This window comes from Poromitra crassiceps (assembly GCF_964638095.1).
Source record: "Poromitra crassiceps genome assembly, chromosome: 7".
In the NCBI taxonomy this organism is placed as follows: domain Eukaryota; kingdom Metazoa; phylum Chordata; class Actinopteri; order Beryciformes; family Melamphaidae; genus Poromitra; species Poromitra crassiceps.
The window spans coordinates 32,617,764-32,635,592 of NC_139628.1; the positions used below are offsets into that span (position 1 = coordinate 32,617,764).

The 17,829-nt window shown below is 46.2% G+C and overlaps 1 protein-coding gene across 1 annotated transcript in view; it reads right to left on the minus strand.

The window, feature by feature from the left end:
- Positions 1-12,332: 12,332 nt before the first annotated feature.
- dvl2 (dishevelled segment polarity protein 2) overlaps positions 12,333-17,829 on the minus strand; it is a 29,288-nt gene continuing 23,791 nt past the window's right edge. The window contains exons 13-15 of the mRNA XM_083639813.1: positions 17,396-17,572; positions 14,651-14,875; positions 12,333-14,262 (exon numbers count right to left, since the gene is read on the minus strand). Coding sequence (XP_083495939.1) covers positions 13,703-14,262; positions 14,651-14,875; positions 17,396-17,572 — 962 coding nt within the window. The 3' untranslated portion in view covers positions 12,333-13,702. The remainder of the gene's footprint in view (positions 14,263-14,650; positions 14,876-17,395; positions 17,573-17,829) is intronic.

The following is a 17,829-nucleotide window of genomic DNA, read 5'->3' on the forward strand; positions in this document are numbered from 1 at the left end:
CAGCTCTGGGGGTACGGAGGCGAGGTCACGGGTGGGCGGGGCTCCCGGAGGGCCTCCTGGTGTGGAGGAGGGGAGCGGGGCTAGGGCCGGGTGCATGGGGCCTGCGGTCAGCTGCTGGGCGTGTTGAAGGGCGTGCGCGATGGTCCCATGGCCGGGTACGGGTGCTGGGGCACCATCATCACCATCATGGGGTTGTAAGGCAGGGGGATGCCCGGCGGGTAGGGCGACATGTGGGGCTGGGGCAGGCGGTGGTGGTGGTGCGAGCGCTGGGAGGAGGCGTGGCTGTGCTCGCTGGGAGTGGCCGAGCCGTGGCCGCGCCTCAGGCTGCTGCGGGTGGAGTATTCCGATTCGCTGCCGCTGCCAGAGCGAGAGTCGGCCCCTCCCCCTTCTCCAACACCGCCGGAGGGGGATTTCTCTCCTCCCCCCACGGTGCTGCCAGGACCATTATTGTTGCGGCGCCCCTCGACATTGGGAAAGTTCATGTTGTCCTCGGCCTCGATGAGTTTGCGATGGACATTTTTCCACTGAGTCCTTACGTTATGTCTTAAAAAGTCATCTCTTCGTTGTTTTCTGCGAAGCTATATTGGATACAAATTCATAATTACAAATAATAATTATGAATTTGCATTCCATATGGACAGCTGTCCAGGTCTTTTTCAAAATCAGCGAGCATGTCCCGTCGGTGCAGGCGGTTGAGCAGATGTGATCTGGACATCTGTAGGGAGAAACAGAAAGCATAGGAAGGTTCTCAAACAAAACTGTCACTCTAGCAGGAACAGGAAGAAGAAAGGTACTGAAACAAAGACAGAGGTACTCACGTCGGCCTCTTGTTGACGCCGTTTGGCTGCCATCTCCCTTTGCCCCACAAGCCGAGGTCGCTTTGCTCCGATGTCTGGGCCTGCACTAGAAGGAGAATTTTCATCAATTACTAAACTTGGGAGAGAGAAATTTGCTTCTGCCTTTCACTCATGAGTTTTCTTTCAAAAACTATGGGTTGGGCAAAGCCAAATGGGTCAGGTCAGTCATGATTGTTCAGTGCCTGCAGGCTGATTTAGACTATGAGGCCATTTACACCTGGCATTAACATGCGTTTTCTGCCATCAGATTGCAATCCGATTGTATTTTATCACTTGAAAGTACAGGTGTAAACACCCCCAAAACGCATTGAAGAAGGATTGCAATCTGATCGGCCAAACCACCTCCGGAGGTGGTCAGGGACGCATTATGACAACATTTAACACAAGTGTAAATGCAATGCGTCCTCTCAAAACGCATTCAGCAACTACCATACGGCGCGCACACACGCAATTCCACGGCAGCACCGCACCGGTGTGTGCCCTCATCTCGCCGCTGTGCCAAATGCGCACACACACAGGCAGCCTGTCACAATGGACCGGCTAAAAATTCTTTATCTCCCCCCCGCTCCGCTTTTGCACAACAATCGTAGCGTTGCTTCAAAGTTTTGCTGTGGAGGTTTTGACACGGCTGTAACCACCTGTGTTGCGTTCAGGTAACATCCTAAATTACACTGTTATACAATTGAGAGCATAATTTCTCTTTTATATCAACACTTCTCCTTTGGAAAAGGAGCGGAAAATGAGGGAGAAAGGGTTCGAACCCTTTCCCCCTCATTTTCCTTTCATATAAAAGAGAAATTATGCTCTCAATTGTATAACAGGGTAATTTAGGATGTTACCTGAACGCAACACAGGTGGTTACAGCCAATGACATGCACGGAAAACGTATGCGTGTGTGTGTCTCGGACCCAGTGTCATTGTCAATAAACAGATAAAGAAATAGATAGACGCAGTGCTGCGTGATCGGCCATCGTTTTGTCCAGGTGAAGGGGACGTTCACTGTGCATTTGAGCTTAACAATAACCTCTATTTCCCTGAAACATGCATGCACACGTTCAGGGGGCGCGCGCGTGATGACGTTCGAGCTGGAGAGCAATCGGATTGCAATCTGTTCACCCAAAACGCATGTTAGTGCCAGGTGTAAATGGAATCAGGCTGAAGTGATAAAATACAATCTGATTGCAATCTGATGGCAGAAAACGCATGTTAATGCCAGGTGTAAATGGCCTCTATGTTCCAGATAACTGAATCCACATCCATACAGCTAGTCTCCCTGTGCCTTCACTTTATGCTGATGACTTGAAAATCAGAATCCTTGGGCCTGACCATTGTCAGAATCGGAATCAGCTTTATTGGCCAAGTATGTACACATACAAGGAATCGGACTGGGGTTTGCTTTGCTCTCATAGTACTCCCACACCAAAAAAGAAAGAACGCTATGCACAAGTTAAAAACAGGCAGGGCAAAAGGGTACATTTAGACATCAGCAACATTTTACAGTAACTACTATTCGCCTTATGTTGCCGGACGCAATTGTATTTGTTCTTCCGGTTCAGCGTTAGCCGGCCGGTAAACATCGATAAACTGTAAACTATGAATGAAGTTTGGCAACATTCAGCAGCTACACTGCGGGCCAACTTCAGACATGCTCATAGCGTTACTGCTGCGAGGAGCCGCGATGGCTGTACCCGGTCGGCATTTAATGTTAGTTACAAAAGCACGTCGACAGTGTTTTCTCACTGCCAGTAAACTACAGTAGGGATTGACAGATACTAGCTAGTCTGACTGGTCACACAGCCAGCACTCCTCGCTGCTCATTAAAAATGTCCAAAAAGGCATTATTCTGATAAACTGGTCACATATTTGGAATGTTACGTTCTCATATGAAAAAATATTAAAACTTTATAAGTTTTTTTTTTTTTTTACTTGAAAACAGCTTTTTGGCAAGTCTAACGCCGGGATTGCACTGGTTGCATTTGCGTTGCGTTGCGGCTGTTCTCCGGTTTTGCTCCGTGCTCTGTGCTGCGCCAACACTAACCGGCTGCGTGCAGAGCACGTCACGGCGCTGCTCCGTCAGACAGCTGGAGTGACGAGACCGACAGGTTCTCATGGTAAAATCGCGCGAGACAATTTGTATGTGGGATAAATACAACGACAAACAGGCAGAAGATCATTGTTCCCAACTGGAGAAGCAGAGGAGGGGTGGACTTGCTTGGTGTTGTCCTTGTAAAAAGGATGGGTCGTGTCATAAATTATTTTGTGGTTTTCCACTTCAATTATGAACTTTTCCTCATACATGTTTGTCCTCTGGCTTGATATTGAATGCTGTGAGCACCTCTGCCCTGTTGATTTCATGCCTGGCTCCGCCCAACTTGCTGCAGCCCTGCTCCGTCATCCGTGAAAAATAGAAACCTTGCGTATCTTTTTCGGAGAGCTCCGGATCGTCGGAGCTGGGACGGAGTAGACACGCAACGCAGCGGAGTAGGTGGGAGTTGACACAATGATTAGAGTGGAAACGTATCGGCTCCGATGCCGTACCGCAGCGCAGACGGACCGAACATGGACCTAGTGGAATGTAGGCGTAAAAATGATACAGGTGGGAGTAATCTACTTACGGGTCTAAAACGGAAAGACGATTACAAAATGACGTTATGCGGAAGCGTCCTTATATGGGCAAATAATAAGGTGAATACAATAGTGTCTGTTTTAAATACGTATATATGATAGAATGTACATGTAATATACAAACCAGCCACACAGGATTGTAAACAAAGGCTTATACAGATATGTCTCCAGATATTGCATACATGTATATATACATAATATGTCGTTCAATGTGATTTTCAAGCTTGTCGTGCCCACAAGGGCGCTGGTTGGCCTGATCACTACCCCCCCCCCCCCCCCCTTTGAATAGAGCAACACCAGACAGACCCAGAATCGCTCAACCAAACCTGAAGTGGGCGGGTTTGGGTTGTGATTCAGGAGTCTGGAGGTGGGGCCAGTCGGCAAGCTTTCACTTAGGGGCACTTTACACGAGGACGGTTTCCTATGGTGACGGGGATTTATTGTATCGTTAGTGCCTCCCTTTTAGACGGCGACGGCGAATTTGGGCTTAGGAAACGACACATTTTGAAACCACCTTCCAGAGTGAAATTCTTTGAGCTGATCGTTCCATGTAATCGCTTTGAAACGGCACATTTCAGAAACTCTGACGTGCCTGCACACGCGACACACGCGATTACGCCATAGCCAACCTTCAGTTACATGTTCATAACGTTACTGCTGCGAGGAGCCGATGGCTGTACCCGGTCGGCATTTAACGTTGGTTACAAAAGCACGTCGACAGTGTTTTCTCACTGCCAGTAGCCTAACGACAGTAGGGTTTGACAGATAGCACACTCAGCGCTCCCGGTCCTCGTTGCTCGTTAAAGATTTCCAATAGGCGTTATTCTGATAAACTGGTCACATATATGTTACGTTCTCACCCGACAAATATTAAAACTTGAACTATTTTAAAACTAAATGTGGATTCAGGAAGCACAGGAGGCCTTTTCTCTGGAAATACCTTTTCTTCGCAGGACCCTGCGTCTCCCGGCTCCTCTTCGCAGCTTGTCCACGTGGGAATTGTGGAGGCAAGTTCTCTTTCCCGACACGGCTCTCAGCAGTCTTCTCGAAGCTCCATCTCTGCACCACTCCTTTCGGAGTCTTGAAGACCCATGTCTGCTGCACGGTTGGGTTCAATGATGTTTTTCCTGTGGGATGACAGAGAAAAATGGCAACGATGACACATTTCCATGCCAAGTCAAGAAAAGATGGATTTAATGAAACTCCTCATCTAAAAAGCAGCATTTGTCCAAAGAGGACAGCTTTAGGGGAACGGGAGGGAATTGCACTTACTGCTAGAATCTGGCACTGAAGACTCCCAGGCCTGACTGATATTCACCGGCTTGCCCAGCTGGTTGCTGTTGAGGTCCAGGCTATGCACAAGTTAAAAACAGGGCAAAAGGGTACATTTAGACATCAGCAACATTTTACAGTAACTACTATTCGCCTTATGTTGCCGGACGCAATTGTATTTGTTCTTCCGGTTCAGCGTTAGCCGGCCGGTAAACATCGATAAACTGTAAACTATGAATGAAGTTTGGCAACATTCAGCAGCTACACTGCGGCCAACTTCAGACATGCTCATAGCGTTACTGCTGCGAGGAGCCGCGATGGCTGTACCCGGTCGGCATTTAATGTTATGCTTCCCACACACTAGAGGATAAAAGGCCTGATTTAATGCCCGATTCCCCTCGGGGGGGCGTGGCCCGATTCGAGGCTAGTCTCAACCGATTTTTTGTCAAAATAATTGTCAAGTGTCTGGTGTCAATAAATTGTTGATTGAATCGGAGCCTGCCCGATCTCGAATCGGGCATATCAAACATGTTTGATATTTACAATGGCTGTCTCCCGACGGAACCCGCAATAGCCAATGAGAGCGAGCAGACCGGGACGCGTCGACGTGTCATACCCGGATGTTAATGCAGCGCTCACAACAAACGAGCAACAGCAGTGCCATGTAGCTCCTCTCTCCCCAGCATCCTCACAGCAGCTTAAAACAGGGTGGACAGCGGCGGAGGGCTCTCCAAACATGTGCCGAGCGGAGCGGTTTGTTTGCTTCAAGCGAGCGGATATGCTGTAATATGAGCTCTCAGACAGGACGTTGTTTTAGCTCATTTTGCGAGGGTGTCCGCCTGCTTGAAGTGGACCCGCCGCTCGGTGCATGTTTAGAGAGCTATCTGCTGTTGTCTGTGGGAAAAAATTGCGGTTTTGTGGGATATAAACAGCCTACAGTCTAGTTGCTGGAATCTCTTTGAGTCTGTACTTCAAACGGCTGGTGTGTGGTCTCGCAGTCTGGCCGAATCGTCTAGTGTGTGCGTTCAGGCGATTTTAATGTTAAAATCTGATGAAATTGTCCTTATGTCTGTGGTCTCTCATGTTTTTAAAATCGGTTAAGATTTGAAAATCCTCTAGTGTGTAGGCAGCAATAGTTACAAAAGCACATCGACAGTGTTTTCTCACTGCCAGTAAGCCTACAGTAGGGATTGACAGATACTAGCTAGTCTGACTGGTCACACAGCCAGCACTCCTCGCTGCTCGTTAAAAATGTCCAAATAGGCATTATTCTGATAAACTGGTCACATATTTGGAATGTTACGTTCTCATATGAAAAAATATTAAAACTTTATAACAGTTTTTTTTTTTTGCTTGAAAACAGCTTTTTGGCAAGTCTAAAAATGATACAGGTGGGAGTAATCTACTTCCGGGTCTAAAACGGAAAGACGATTACAAAATGACGTTATGCGGAAGCGTCCTTATATGGGCAAATAATAAGGTGAATACAATAGTGTCTGTTTTAAATACGTATATATGATAGAATGTACATGTAATATACAAACCAAAGGCTTATACAGATATGTCTCCAGATATTGCATACATGTACTGTATATATACATAATATGTCGTTCAATGTGATTTTCAAGCTTAGTCGTGCCCACAAGGGCGCAGGTTGGCCTGATCACCCCCCCCCCCCCCCCCCCCCCCTTTGAATAGAGCAACACCAGACAGACCCCGAATCGCTCAACCAAACCTGAAGTGGGCGGGTTTGGGTTGTGATTCAGGAGTCTGGAGGTCGGGCCAGTCGGCAAGCTTTCACTTAGGGGCACTTTACACGAGGACGGTTTCCTATGGTGACGGGGAATTATTGTATCGTTAGTGCCTCCCTTTTAGACGGCGACGGCGAATTTGGGCTTAGGAAACGACACATTTTGAAACCACCTTCCAGAGTGAAATTCTTTGAGCTGATCGTTCCATGTAATCGGTTTGAAACGGCACATTTCAGAAACTCTGACGTGCCTGCACACGCGACACACGCGATTACGCCATAGCCAACCTTCAGTTACATGTTCATAACGTTACTGCTGCGAGGAGCCGATGGCTGTACCCGGTTGGCATTTAACGTTGGTTACAAAGGCACGTCGACAGTGTTTTCTCACTGCCAGTAGCCTAACGACAGTAGGGTTTGACAGATAGCACACTCAGCGCTCCCGGTCCTCGCTGCTCGTTAAAGATTTCCAATAGGCGTTATTCTGATAAACTGGTCACATATATGTTACGTTCTCACCCGACAAATATTAAAACTTGAACTATTTTAAAACTAAATGTGGATTCAGGAAGCACATGAGGTCTTTTCTCTGGAAATACCTTTTCTTCGCAGGACCCTGCGTCTCCCGGCTCCTCTTCGCAGCTTGTCCACGTGGGAATTGTGGAGGCAAGTTCTCTTTCCCGACACGGCTCTCAGCAGTCTTCTCGAAGCTCCATCTCTGCACCACTCCTTTCGGAGTCTTGAATACCCATGTCTGCTGCACGGTTGGGTTCAATGATGTTTTTTCTGTGGGATGACAGAGAAAAATGGCAACGATGACACATTTCCATGCCAAGTCAAGAAAAGATGGATTTAATGAAACTCCTCATCTAAAAAGCAGCATTTGTCCAAAGAGGACAGCTTTAGGGGAACGGGAGGGAATTGCACTTACTGCTAGAATCTGGCACTGAAGACTCCCGGGCCTGACTGATATTCACCGGCTTGCCCAGCTGGTTGCTGTTGAGGTCCAGGCCCATCTGCCTCTGTTTTGATGCTGCTAATTGAACACTGTCTCTCTCGTGATGCCTAGAGGTGTACACATACAAACATCTCACATCATCCTTAGCACAAGTGCTCACTGTTCTATGTTGCTGGCACAAAGTATCAAATTATCAAACCAATATTAAATGAAGTGGAGCTCACGTACACAGTAGGTCCTTTGTTGTAGACCAGTGTCTTGAGTTTTTGTAAGACGTCTTTCACTTTTGGTCTTCTGTGATTGATCTGAAAAGGCAGCCATTAATGAGATGAGGCAATTGAAGTGGTGAGTAAACTCTCAAAAGGGCTTTTCACTTTTACAGACACAAACACCGACCATGAAGTATGCAAAGGACATAAACCCTAATAATGCAATCAGATATTGGGAGTCAGTCAGTTACATAAGTGCTCAATCGGTTGTTGTTGCGCCCTTATGAGGTGACCTCAGGCATTAAAAACCTTGGAGTGATTTTTGATTCCAATTTATCGTTCCAGTCTCATATAGCAGCTATTACCAAGACATCATTTTTTCATCTTCGTAATGTTGCCAAAATCCGCTCTATTTTATCTCTGCGCGACCCCGAAACTGTAATTCATGCATTAGTTTCCTCTAGACTTGATTACTGTAATGTCCTTCTCTCTGGCCTCCCTAGTTGTGCTACGAGAAGTATGCAGTGCTGCAGCTTGTGGGAATCAAAAGCGTGAGTCATAAATATCAAAGGGTGTAATAATTTATCACGGAGAACACGTTACCGACGCAAAACAACGATGCGCCAAGGTGCCAAGTTGCAATTCCTGCCAACTGCTATTTTACGGAGGACTTTACACCTAGTAAGACGTAGGTGTAAATTTTAACTTCTAACTTATGCCTACGTTGTAACTATTTCACTTGGTGCAGCCCAAATATTTTTAGTAGTGCGTAAACTCGGACAGACTTTACGTTCAAACTAGCTTACGTTTCAACTTATGCACAGCTGGTGCAACCCACTGGGGATCTCTCCTGGCTTTATGGAGGGGGGTGCAAATCTCGGCGGTTTGTACCTGCCGAGATTTGCATCCCTGTTTTTAAGTTAAAACAGCCCCCAAATATGGTGGGGGTGCAATTCTCGGCGGGGGTGCAAAACTCGGCATGACTGCTGTCACCGGCCCTCACACTACTAGTCAACTCGGACACTTTCTGAGCTAAATCAGCAAGTTGAGCCTGCTGTTGCTGCTGCAACGTGCTCTCAACAAGAGTTTTACATTTTGCAGAATTTCTGCTCAAAACTGGGTCAGGTTCGGGAAGCAGAGCAGCATTGGCCCCCAATTCACACACGGTGGCTACCCGCCTCTCCCGGCCGCCATCTTCCCCACACAGCAGCGCCTCTCTTCGTAAATCGAAGAAAGATATCTTAGATGGACAAGACGGACAACCCTTTTTAATTACCTTCGCAGCGCTAAATCACGCACATTATCGGCAAATTGGTCACGTAAAGCAAACTCGTTGCCCGAAAAACAGTCCCAAAAGTGGCTACTCAAAAAGTCCATATTTACCGAGCAACTAAGTAGTTAACACGAGAGTGACTGGGAGAAGCCATCGCTGCTAGCTAGCTAACCCAACAAGAAAAAGCAGTTAGCTAAACTTGTATCTGAAAATGACAACATAAACAATCGTTGCCTTACCTCCGGCAGCTCCATGGCACAATCAGCAATGAAATTCAAACGTAATCTGCTTCTAGTTCTTCTTTTACAGATGAAACTCCAAGTGCTGTGCAGGTGTCGTCTCTCTCTTCGCCCAAATCTCTCGTGAAAAAGTGGGGATGCGCGCATGACCCGCCCCTCTCTGCCTCTGATTGGCTGACTGCACTCGGCTGCTCCCGCCAGAAGTCAACTCAAGCGAGCCCACATCAAGAGCGATGCGAGTTTTGACCCACCTGTCAATCACAGCCACAGATGTGTACACGTTGGAAGCGAATTTCTGAAAAATCGCCCGCTGTTCAATGTCACGATGCTGCTTTGGGGAGGGGGGGGGGGGGGGGGGGGGTAGGCTACTTCCAAGCATTATTACTATAACTAGATAGGGTATTAGTGGTGTGTTTGCTGGGCAGCTAACATTCATACTTTATTAAAATTACTATGCAGTCAGTTAGTTTCTGCTGAGGATATAAGGGTCATTTTAGCATTAATTTGTTCATAACGTGAGCAGCAGGTGCAAAACAATCATTAAATCAACAAGCATGAGATGCAGCATATAGAATCAAAAGGTTATGTGTGAGATCTTACTTTATTATATTAAACGTTACAATTGCAAACTGTATAGCTGAGTTATTTAGGCCTAATTAGCCTATCACGCAGGCGATAGGCTAGGTAGGTTATCATGTAGGTTATCATGACAGGTTATCATGTGTTTTATCTTGTGATTTTATGTGTCCCTGGTGATTTATGTCTGCCTTTATATGTTTTGCTGCAAATCAAATCGCCCTTCTGGGACAAACAAATACATTAACTTGAACTTGAACTTGAACATATGAATGTGTATTTTTTCTTGTCGTTCTAAATTTCCACCAAAATTCCCACCAAACTAGGTTTGAAGGCCGCGTAGAGTTCTGCTAATCTAGTATTAAAAAAGGATTAACATCGACTGATACCAATATTGCCAATATATTGTGCATCCCCACTTTAAACCATTTAAAAAATCATGAAGTCTTGATCCCCCTCCCTTCAAAATAATATAAATATGAATATAAATCAGAATAGCCTATATATAAGTATCACATTTATTCTCAAATATGCAAATAGCCTATGTTTCTGAATATGTAGCCTATAAATGCTAGAGGCCTACATTATAGTAGTTATTGATATTCAGGGCACTATGTGGCCTTCAAATCTAGTTTGGTGGGACCCCCCTTGTGTGTGTGTGTGTGTGTGTGTGTGTGTGTGTGTGTGTGTGTGTGTGTGTGTGTGTGTGTGTGTGTGTGTGTGTGTGTGTGTGTGTGTGTGTGTGTGTGTGTGTGTGTGTGTGTGTGTGTTGTTGTGTTGTGTTTGTAAGGAGCTGGCATATTGGGGGTTAATGTCGTATGAGCTGGCGCCTCGGGGGTTAATGATGTAGTAGGCTATATAATCACACAACCGTGGCTCTGAATGGACAAGTGATTGAATAAGGTCTGTCCTATATCATACAGTCTATTTGGTCTAGGACACATGATTGTTTAAAGAAGTTTATTATGAGCCTTTGTTGCCCTGTTTTTCATCCTATCTAATACAAATAGGCTAGGCGGGCAGGCGGCGTCTGCCTCTCTGTCAGTCATGATTTATATCACAGTTCATATCACAAACGCTCCAGTGGCGCAATCGGTTAGCGCGCGGTACTTATACGACAGTAGCCAGCAGAGCAATGCCGAGGTTGTGAGTTCGAGCCTCACCTGGAGCAGAGTTTTTAAGGGACGCAAATGGTGTTCTAGCCTCACAGCAAGAAGGTCCTGTCTTCATTCCTGTGTCCATGGTGCCCAGGTGGGCTACCTAGTACCTACCTCATTGAAAGGGACTTTCTGTGTGGACATTGCATCTTCTCCCCATGCTTTCCTCCGTATAACATCAATATCGAACCCACGGAGGACAAATTTCATTTCACGGCTCCTCCTCCAGTGTGTGTGTAGGCTACTGGCTGCCATGTGTGTGCCCATAGATCTGCATTTGTTTTTGGGCGGTTTTGTGTGGGTTTTGAACTAGTTTTCAAAAGCCAAACCACTGATCATGAGAGAGCAACTGATGGTAAGACTCCGTCCTGTCCTGTCCAAGTTTAGACAGACTACTATACACACACACCACCACCACAACAACAACCATGTCGACACCTATCAATAGTGGTTGATTGCTGTTTTTGAACTCTGTTACTATATCATACTAGTCTATTTGGTCCAGGACACATGATTGTTTAAAGAAGTTTATTATGAGCCTTTGTTGCCCTGTTTTTCATCCTATCCTATATAGGCTATAGCCTATGTACATGATGTAGCCTAATAAAAATTGGCTAGGCGGGCAGGGCGTCTGCCTCTCTTGTCAGTCATCATGGTTTGTGTCACAGTTCACATCACAAACGCCCCAGTGGCGCAATCGGTTAGCGCGCGGTACTTATACGACAGTAGCCAGCAGAGCAATGCCGAGGTTGTGAGTTCGAGCCTCACCTGGAGCAGAGTTTTTAAGAGGCGCAAATGGTGTTCTAGCCTCACAGCATACCAGGGAGTATTATGGTGCCCAGGTGGGCTACCTCATTCAAAGGGACTTTCTGTGTGGACTTTGCATCCTCTCCCTGTGCTTTCCTCCATATAACATCAATATGGAACCCAGCCTCCAATTGCATGTGTGGTGTGTTTTCTGTGACAAATAAAGACGGGGTTTATCCGTCCGGTTTCAAATAATTTCACATGGTTATGTCCGGGCCGGAAGCAGACCAATACCTACACACATACACGTCATGGAGGCCCGGGTCGGACCTCCAATCCCTACACACAGCCCTTCAAAATAATAGCCCAGGCTTTCAAAATAAAACCACAAAAGACTTTCAAAATAAAAGCCTGAAACACACAGCAACACAGAACAAGAACCGGCCGGAGGACCGTTTGTGATGTGTTGTACGAGTACGGAGGCCCACCAAACTAGGTTTGAAGGCCGCGTAGCATTCTGCTAATCTAGTATTAAAAAAGGATTAACATCGACTGATACCAATATGATTGCCAATATATTGTGCATCCCCACTTTAAACCATTTAAAAAATCATGAATTCTTGATTCCCCCCCTTCGAAATAAATATAAATCAGAATAGTATATAAGTATCAAATTTATTCTCAAATACACAAACAAGGTGACAATATGAAATCAAAAAATGTGACAGTGTCAATGTCATTCTTTTGAAATGTTGACTCTTCATTTAGCACCTTATGGTTCGGTTATACATGTTCTATATAGTCACTCATACAAAAATGAAATGGTTGAATAATGTGAGTCAGTAACATACAATTGGATCGTTTGGATCAAAGTCACTTAAGATATACATGGTATGCAATCCTAAAGTACCACTGTCAGTACCTCCTCTCCCTCACCCAAGTACCTTTACCCTCCACAGTCCCATAAAGAACAACATAGTACTCTTCACAATCACGGTCATTTGACAACTAGGCCTAGACAGTGATTACTAAACACAAGTTTGCCTGACATTTTTGGACCTATTTTCTTTCACATTAGAACTCACTATTCTGTATTGTTGCATTTACATGGGAGTAGTAGGCTAGATATATACAAAGAAGTTCATTGTAAAATGATGCTGGAACACAAAATCTTCGTTATTGTGTGTACCCTTAAGAGTGAATGTGTCTCGTAAAAATGTGAAGAGTAAGGCACTCAATATACTCCTGTGTTGCCAGCAAATCGATACAAGTACGTACTTTCATGATGATGTCCATTTCAAAATAATAGTTAGTGTCCTGTGATGCCAGCAAATCTGACAAACTGTACTTTCAGGGTCATATCCTTTTACAAGTACACAGTCAGTGTGTACTTGGCACCCTCTAGTGTTGAACTGTGGTTAGTGTGCTTCCTGGTTTGGCAGCTCTGAGATCAGGCAGTGATTTAGGATCCGATTCCTCTCCTTAAAAATTAGATGGGGATTGCAAATCAGAGTCTTGATCAGCTCTTATAGGCATTCTACTCCCAATTAGCCAAATACTGTATTGATACTTCATTAAAAGACCACTACTGATCCTCTTGACCTAGTCTGCATTTAAAAAAAAAGGCCCAACAGAAAGAAGTGCAAAAGCCACAAATAAACCAATACACAGTATGACTGTGGACATGAGGCTGAGCACCAACTTTTAGTTTGCTGCTTACAAGTTGCAGACGTCAGAAAGTGGGTAGTGTGTTTCTCGCCTTAGGTTTGAAATAGTGATTGTGTATTCTATAGTTACTTGGAAAAGGGGAAACAATGAGACTTTGTGTACAGATGTGGCAAGACCACAACTGTGTTAAGAAATACTTTGGCGTTTTCTTATTTTCTCTCTCAATGTTAAACCCTGTTCTCACCAAATTTGTAACAAGCGCCCTCAAATGAGCTCAAAAGCTACCACCAAATCAAGTGGAAATCGCACACTAGCTTCACATGAATGGTCACTCACACCAAGACAGAACTTCCAGCCAATTCTCCCTCCGACTACATGACATCCACGAAGAACTCGCTGGGGTTGCCCATGGCCAGATGAAAAGACTGGCGCGAGGCAGTCAGCTCTGGGGGTACGTTGGCGAGGTCACGGGTGGGCGGGGCTCCCGGAGGGCCTCCTGGTGTGGAGGAGGGGAGCGGGCCTAGGGCCGGGTGCATGGGGCCTGCGGTCAGCTGCTGGGCGTGTTGAAGGGCGTGCGCGGGTCCCATGGCCGGGTGCGGGTGCTGGGGCACCATCATCACCATCATGGGGTTGTAGGGCAGGGGGATGCCCGGCGGGTAGGGCGACATGTGGGGCTGGGGCAGGCGGTGGTGGTGGTGCGAGCGCTGGGAGGAGGCGTGGCTGTGCTCGCTGGGAGTGGCCGAGCCGTGGCCGCGCCTCAGGCTGCTGCGGGTGGAGTATTCCGATTCGCTGCCGCTGCCAGAGCGAGAGTCGGCCCCTCCCCCTTCTCCAACACCGCCGGAGGGGGATTTCTCTCCTCCCCCCACGGTGCTGCCAGGACCTTTATTGTTGCGGCGCCCCTCGCTTCTCGTCGAGCCGCTGCTTCGGCTCCCTGGGGGGGGGGCGCACACACACACACACACACACACACACAGTAGTAAGACTGGATCTAAACAGGTTTGATCATGACAGCTCAGTTGGCTTTTATGTCTAAAACCATCATGGCCACCTAATCATCCCTCATTATCTAATTAATAGGCACTTTCAGTCCTCTACTCTCCACCGTGAAAGCTGATGTGTGGGGAGCATTGTGGCGTTAACTGGCTGCCGTGCATCACAGGTGGTGCTACACATCGGTGGTAGATGAGTTGAGGGCTTTGGGTGCCTTCGAAAGTGCTATATGAATGTAATATATTATTATTATATAATAATAATAAAATGACTTTGCTTTAGTGCCACAGGTGGGTGCTTTCACTCATCTAATCACTGTCCATGCTCACCTTCGCTGTGCTGGCTGCCGGTGCTGCCGGGGGCGTAGCTGTAGCTGGTGAGCTCGTGGTAGGGAGGTGGCTGGCTGGAATAGGGATGTGTAGTGTAGGGCTGGTAGGGGAAGGTGTGCATCAGGGGCCACGGGGACGCCCCAGGGAGGGGCAGGGGGGCCAGGGTGTCCTGGTCCGAGGCCCCACTGGAGCCGTCATTGTCGTTCAGGGACAAGTTGGCCATGTCTGGGTGAGAGAGAGAGAGAGAGAGAGAGAGAGAGAGAGAGAGAGAGAGAGAGAGAGAGAGAGGGGGGTGGAGATGAACACAGGGGGGAGAGGAAGACAAAGTTAGAATAGAAAATAAGCACAGTCAAGGCTAATGTACTGTTCTGTTGAGGAGAAATAGAATAATACCTATACTAAGCAACATTCCCATTATATACTGTACCTACCTAATATGTAACCTTTGGCCCATATTTACACATGAACTGCCTAAAGCTGAAGAATACTGACTGCTCCCCCATTATAAGATGAAACTATTTTTTTTGTGTTTCCTCGCTGAACTGTGAGCCGGGAATATGCAAATGCCAAATCTCATAGATCGCAGTGGCAAAATAGGAACTTGTTTTCTTCTAGAGGAAGGTGGTCACCTCTAATTACGCATCTTAAGTGCTAGAACTGTAATTATCATTGGTTGTTCAGTCGTGTTCATGTGACCTTATACTTTTTGACCAATAGCTTTTATATTCCATCCGTATTAACATACTCATAAAACTCAACACTAAAAAATGGTCTAATTAACCATCAACCAATTGTGAGTCAATTGGCGCCCAACCTGCAGACTGAATAAGGCTGCGTGTCAACACAGTGTTTGTCAACCTGCAGACTGAATAAGGCTGTGTGTCAACACAGCGTTTGTCAACCTGCAGACTGAATAAGGCTGTCAACACAGCGTTTGTCAACCTGCAGACTGAATAAGGCTGTGTGTCAACACAGTGTTTGTCAACCTGCAGACTGAATAAGGCTGTGTGTCAACACAGTGTTTGTCAACCTGCAGACTGAATAAGGCTGTGTGTCAACACAGCGTTTGTCAACCTGCAGACTGAATAAGGCTGTGTGTCAACACAGTGTTTGTCAACCTGCAGACTGAATAAGGCTGCGTGTCAACACAGCGTTTGTCAACCTGCAGACTGAATAAGGCTGTGTGTCAACACAGTGTTTGTCAACCTGCAGACTGAATAAGGCTGCGTGTCAACACAGTGTTTGTCAACCTGCAGACTGAATAAGGCTGTGTGTCAACACAGCGTTTGTCAACCTGCAGACTGAATAAGGCTGTGTGTCAACACAGTGTTTGTCAACCTGCAGACTGAATAAGGCTGCGTGTCAACACAGTGTTTGTCAACCTGCAGACTGAATAAGGCTGCGTGTCAACACAGTGTTTGTCAACCTGCAGACTGAATAAGGCTGCGTGTCAACACAGTGTTTGTCAACCTGCAGACTGAATAAGGCTGCGTGTCAACACAGTGTTTGTCAACCTGCAGACTGAATAAGGCTGTGTCAACACAGCGTTTGTCAACCTGCAGACTGAATAAGGCTGTGTCAACACAGCGTTTGTCAGCGCCTTTTTGGAGTGAAAAAGGCGCTGCCCGGATGATAACGTCTCCTGCTAGTTTACCAGCCCGAGCTGCACTAACCCCCTGGTTAATCTAACGTAACGTTAGCACTTCTAGCAGTTACTAACAATACAGTGCTGTAGAACAAGCAACAGATGGCAGATATTTACAATACATGTCCGGTATAATCCATACTGCCTTTATGATCGCTGTTACAGTAACGTAAATTCAATGATTTGCCTACAACTAGGGCCTAGGGCAATTAATCTGCCCTAATTATAAAATCCGGCTCCGTCAGGTCACCTGCACGCGTGCTCTTTACACCCCCTGAAAGTTTCAGCGCGATCGCATGTAAAACGGCATAGCTGTGGCCATACACATAACTTGAAACAAACAGCAGACAGAGCCCACATACTCAATTTTATATAGACAGAGAGACAGAGAGACAGAGAGACAGAGAGATAGAGAGATAGCGAGATAGATAGATAGATAGAAGTTTAACATTTCTCAGCTTTTCAAAAGCGCTCGGCTCTGACAACAACAAGCGGACGCCTTTTGTGCATCTTGCTTCCCGTTGCTTTTGACCAGGAGAGGGCGCTGGAGCTGAGACAAAGAAGCTATCTGTCTAACTCTCATCTCGAGTTTTCTTCCTCACCTCAACAAGCTGAACAAATAATACTGCTTCTATAGATATAATCTACACACTTACGGTAGATAAAACAGTATGTACACAATATATACTTCTTAAATCCGTTTTAAATCTAGAGCATCAGATGACACAATTACATACAGTCATAAATAATAAAGATGTTCCCTCAAATATCCTCCCTAGACATGCATCCATCTTACAAGCAATTGTACAAAACTAGGAAAGTTGGAATGTAGGAATGTCAGTCAGATAGCCCAGAAAAGTGCCAAAGACAGAATGTCAGTCTCGAGATCGAACTCGTGGCATTTTGGTTGAGTAATAATCTCTCTAACCAACCTTAACTCGCTGTACAGTTTGTTGATTGTTGTTTGTCGCTTTGCTTGTCGTAAAACTGCTTTCCAGTGGCCACGTTTGTCGTGGCAGAGAAGTCTATTGGTAGAAACCGGTATAGGTTTGACCCGTGCAACAGTGCAAATGTTTTGTCGTCGTTTTTTTTTTACTCACAGTTCTCACAGTCGCTGAAGTCTCCGAAGATGTAGTAGCACTGTTCAGAGAAGGTGATCTTGTTGACGGTGTGTCGGATGAAGCCGGCCTTCAGCAGGTTGCTGGCGTACTTCCTGGCCTCGCGCCGGTCCTGGAACCCCTCGATGTGGTGGTACAGCCACTCCACCACATCTGAGCCTGGAGCGGGAGGGGAAGATGCAGACAACTTACAAGACAAACATCTACAGCTATATAGGCGTACAAACATACCCACATACAAATAGACAAGAGGGTCTTCCAGAAGCGCATGTATGTTACACATACAGATAAAGAACAATATGTGGTGGGCAGGGCTAACTTTGATTTTAACTAGTCAATAAGAGTTTTAAACGTATGCATTGTCTAGCCTTTTAGCCTATTAGGCCCAGGACAGTGGATGGATTTCAGTTAACCGT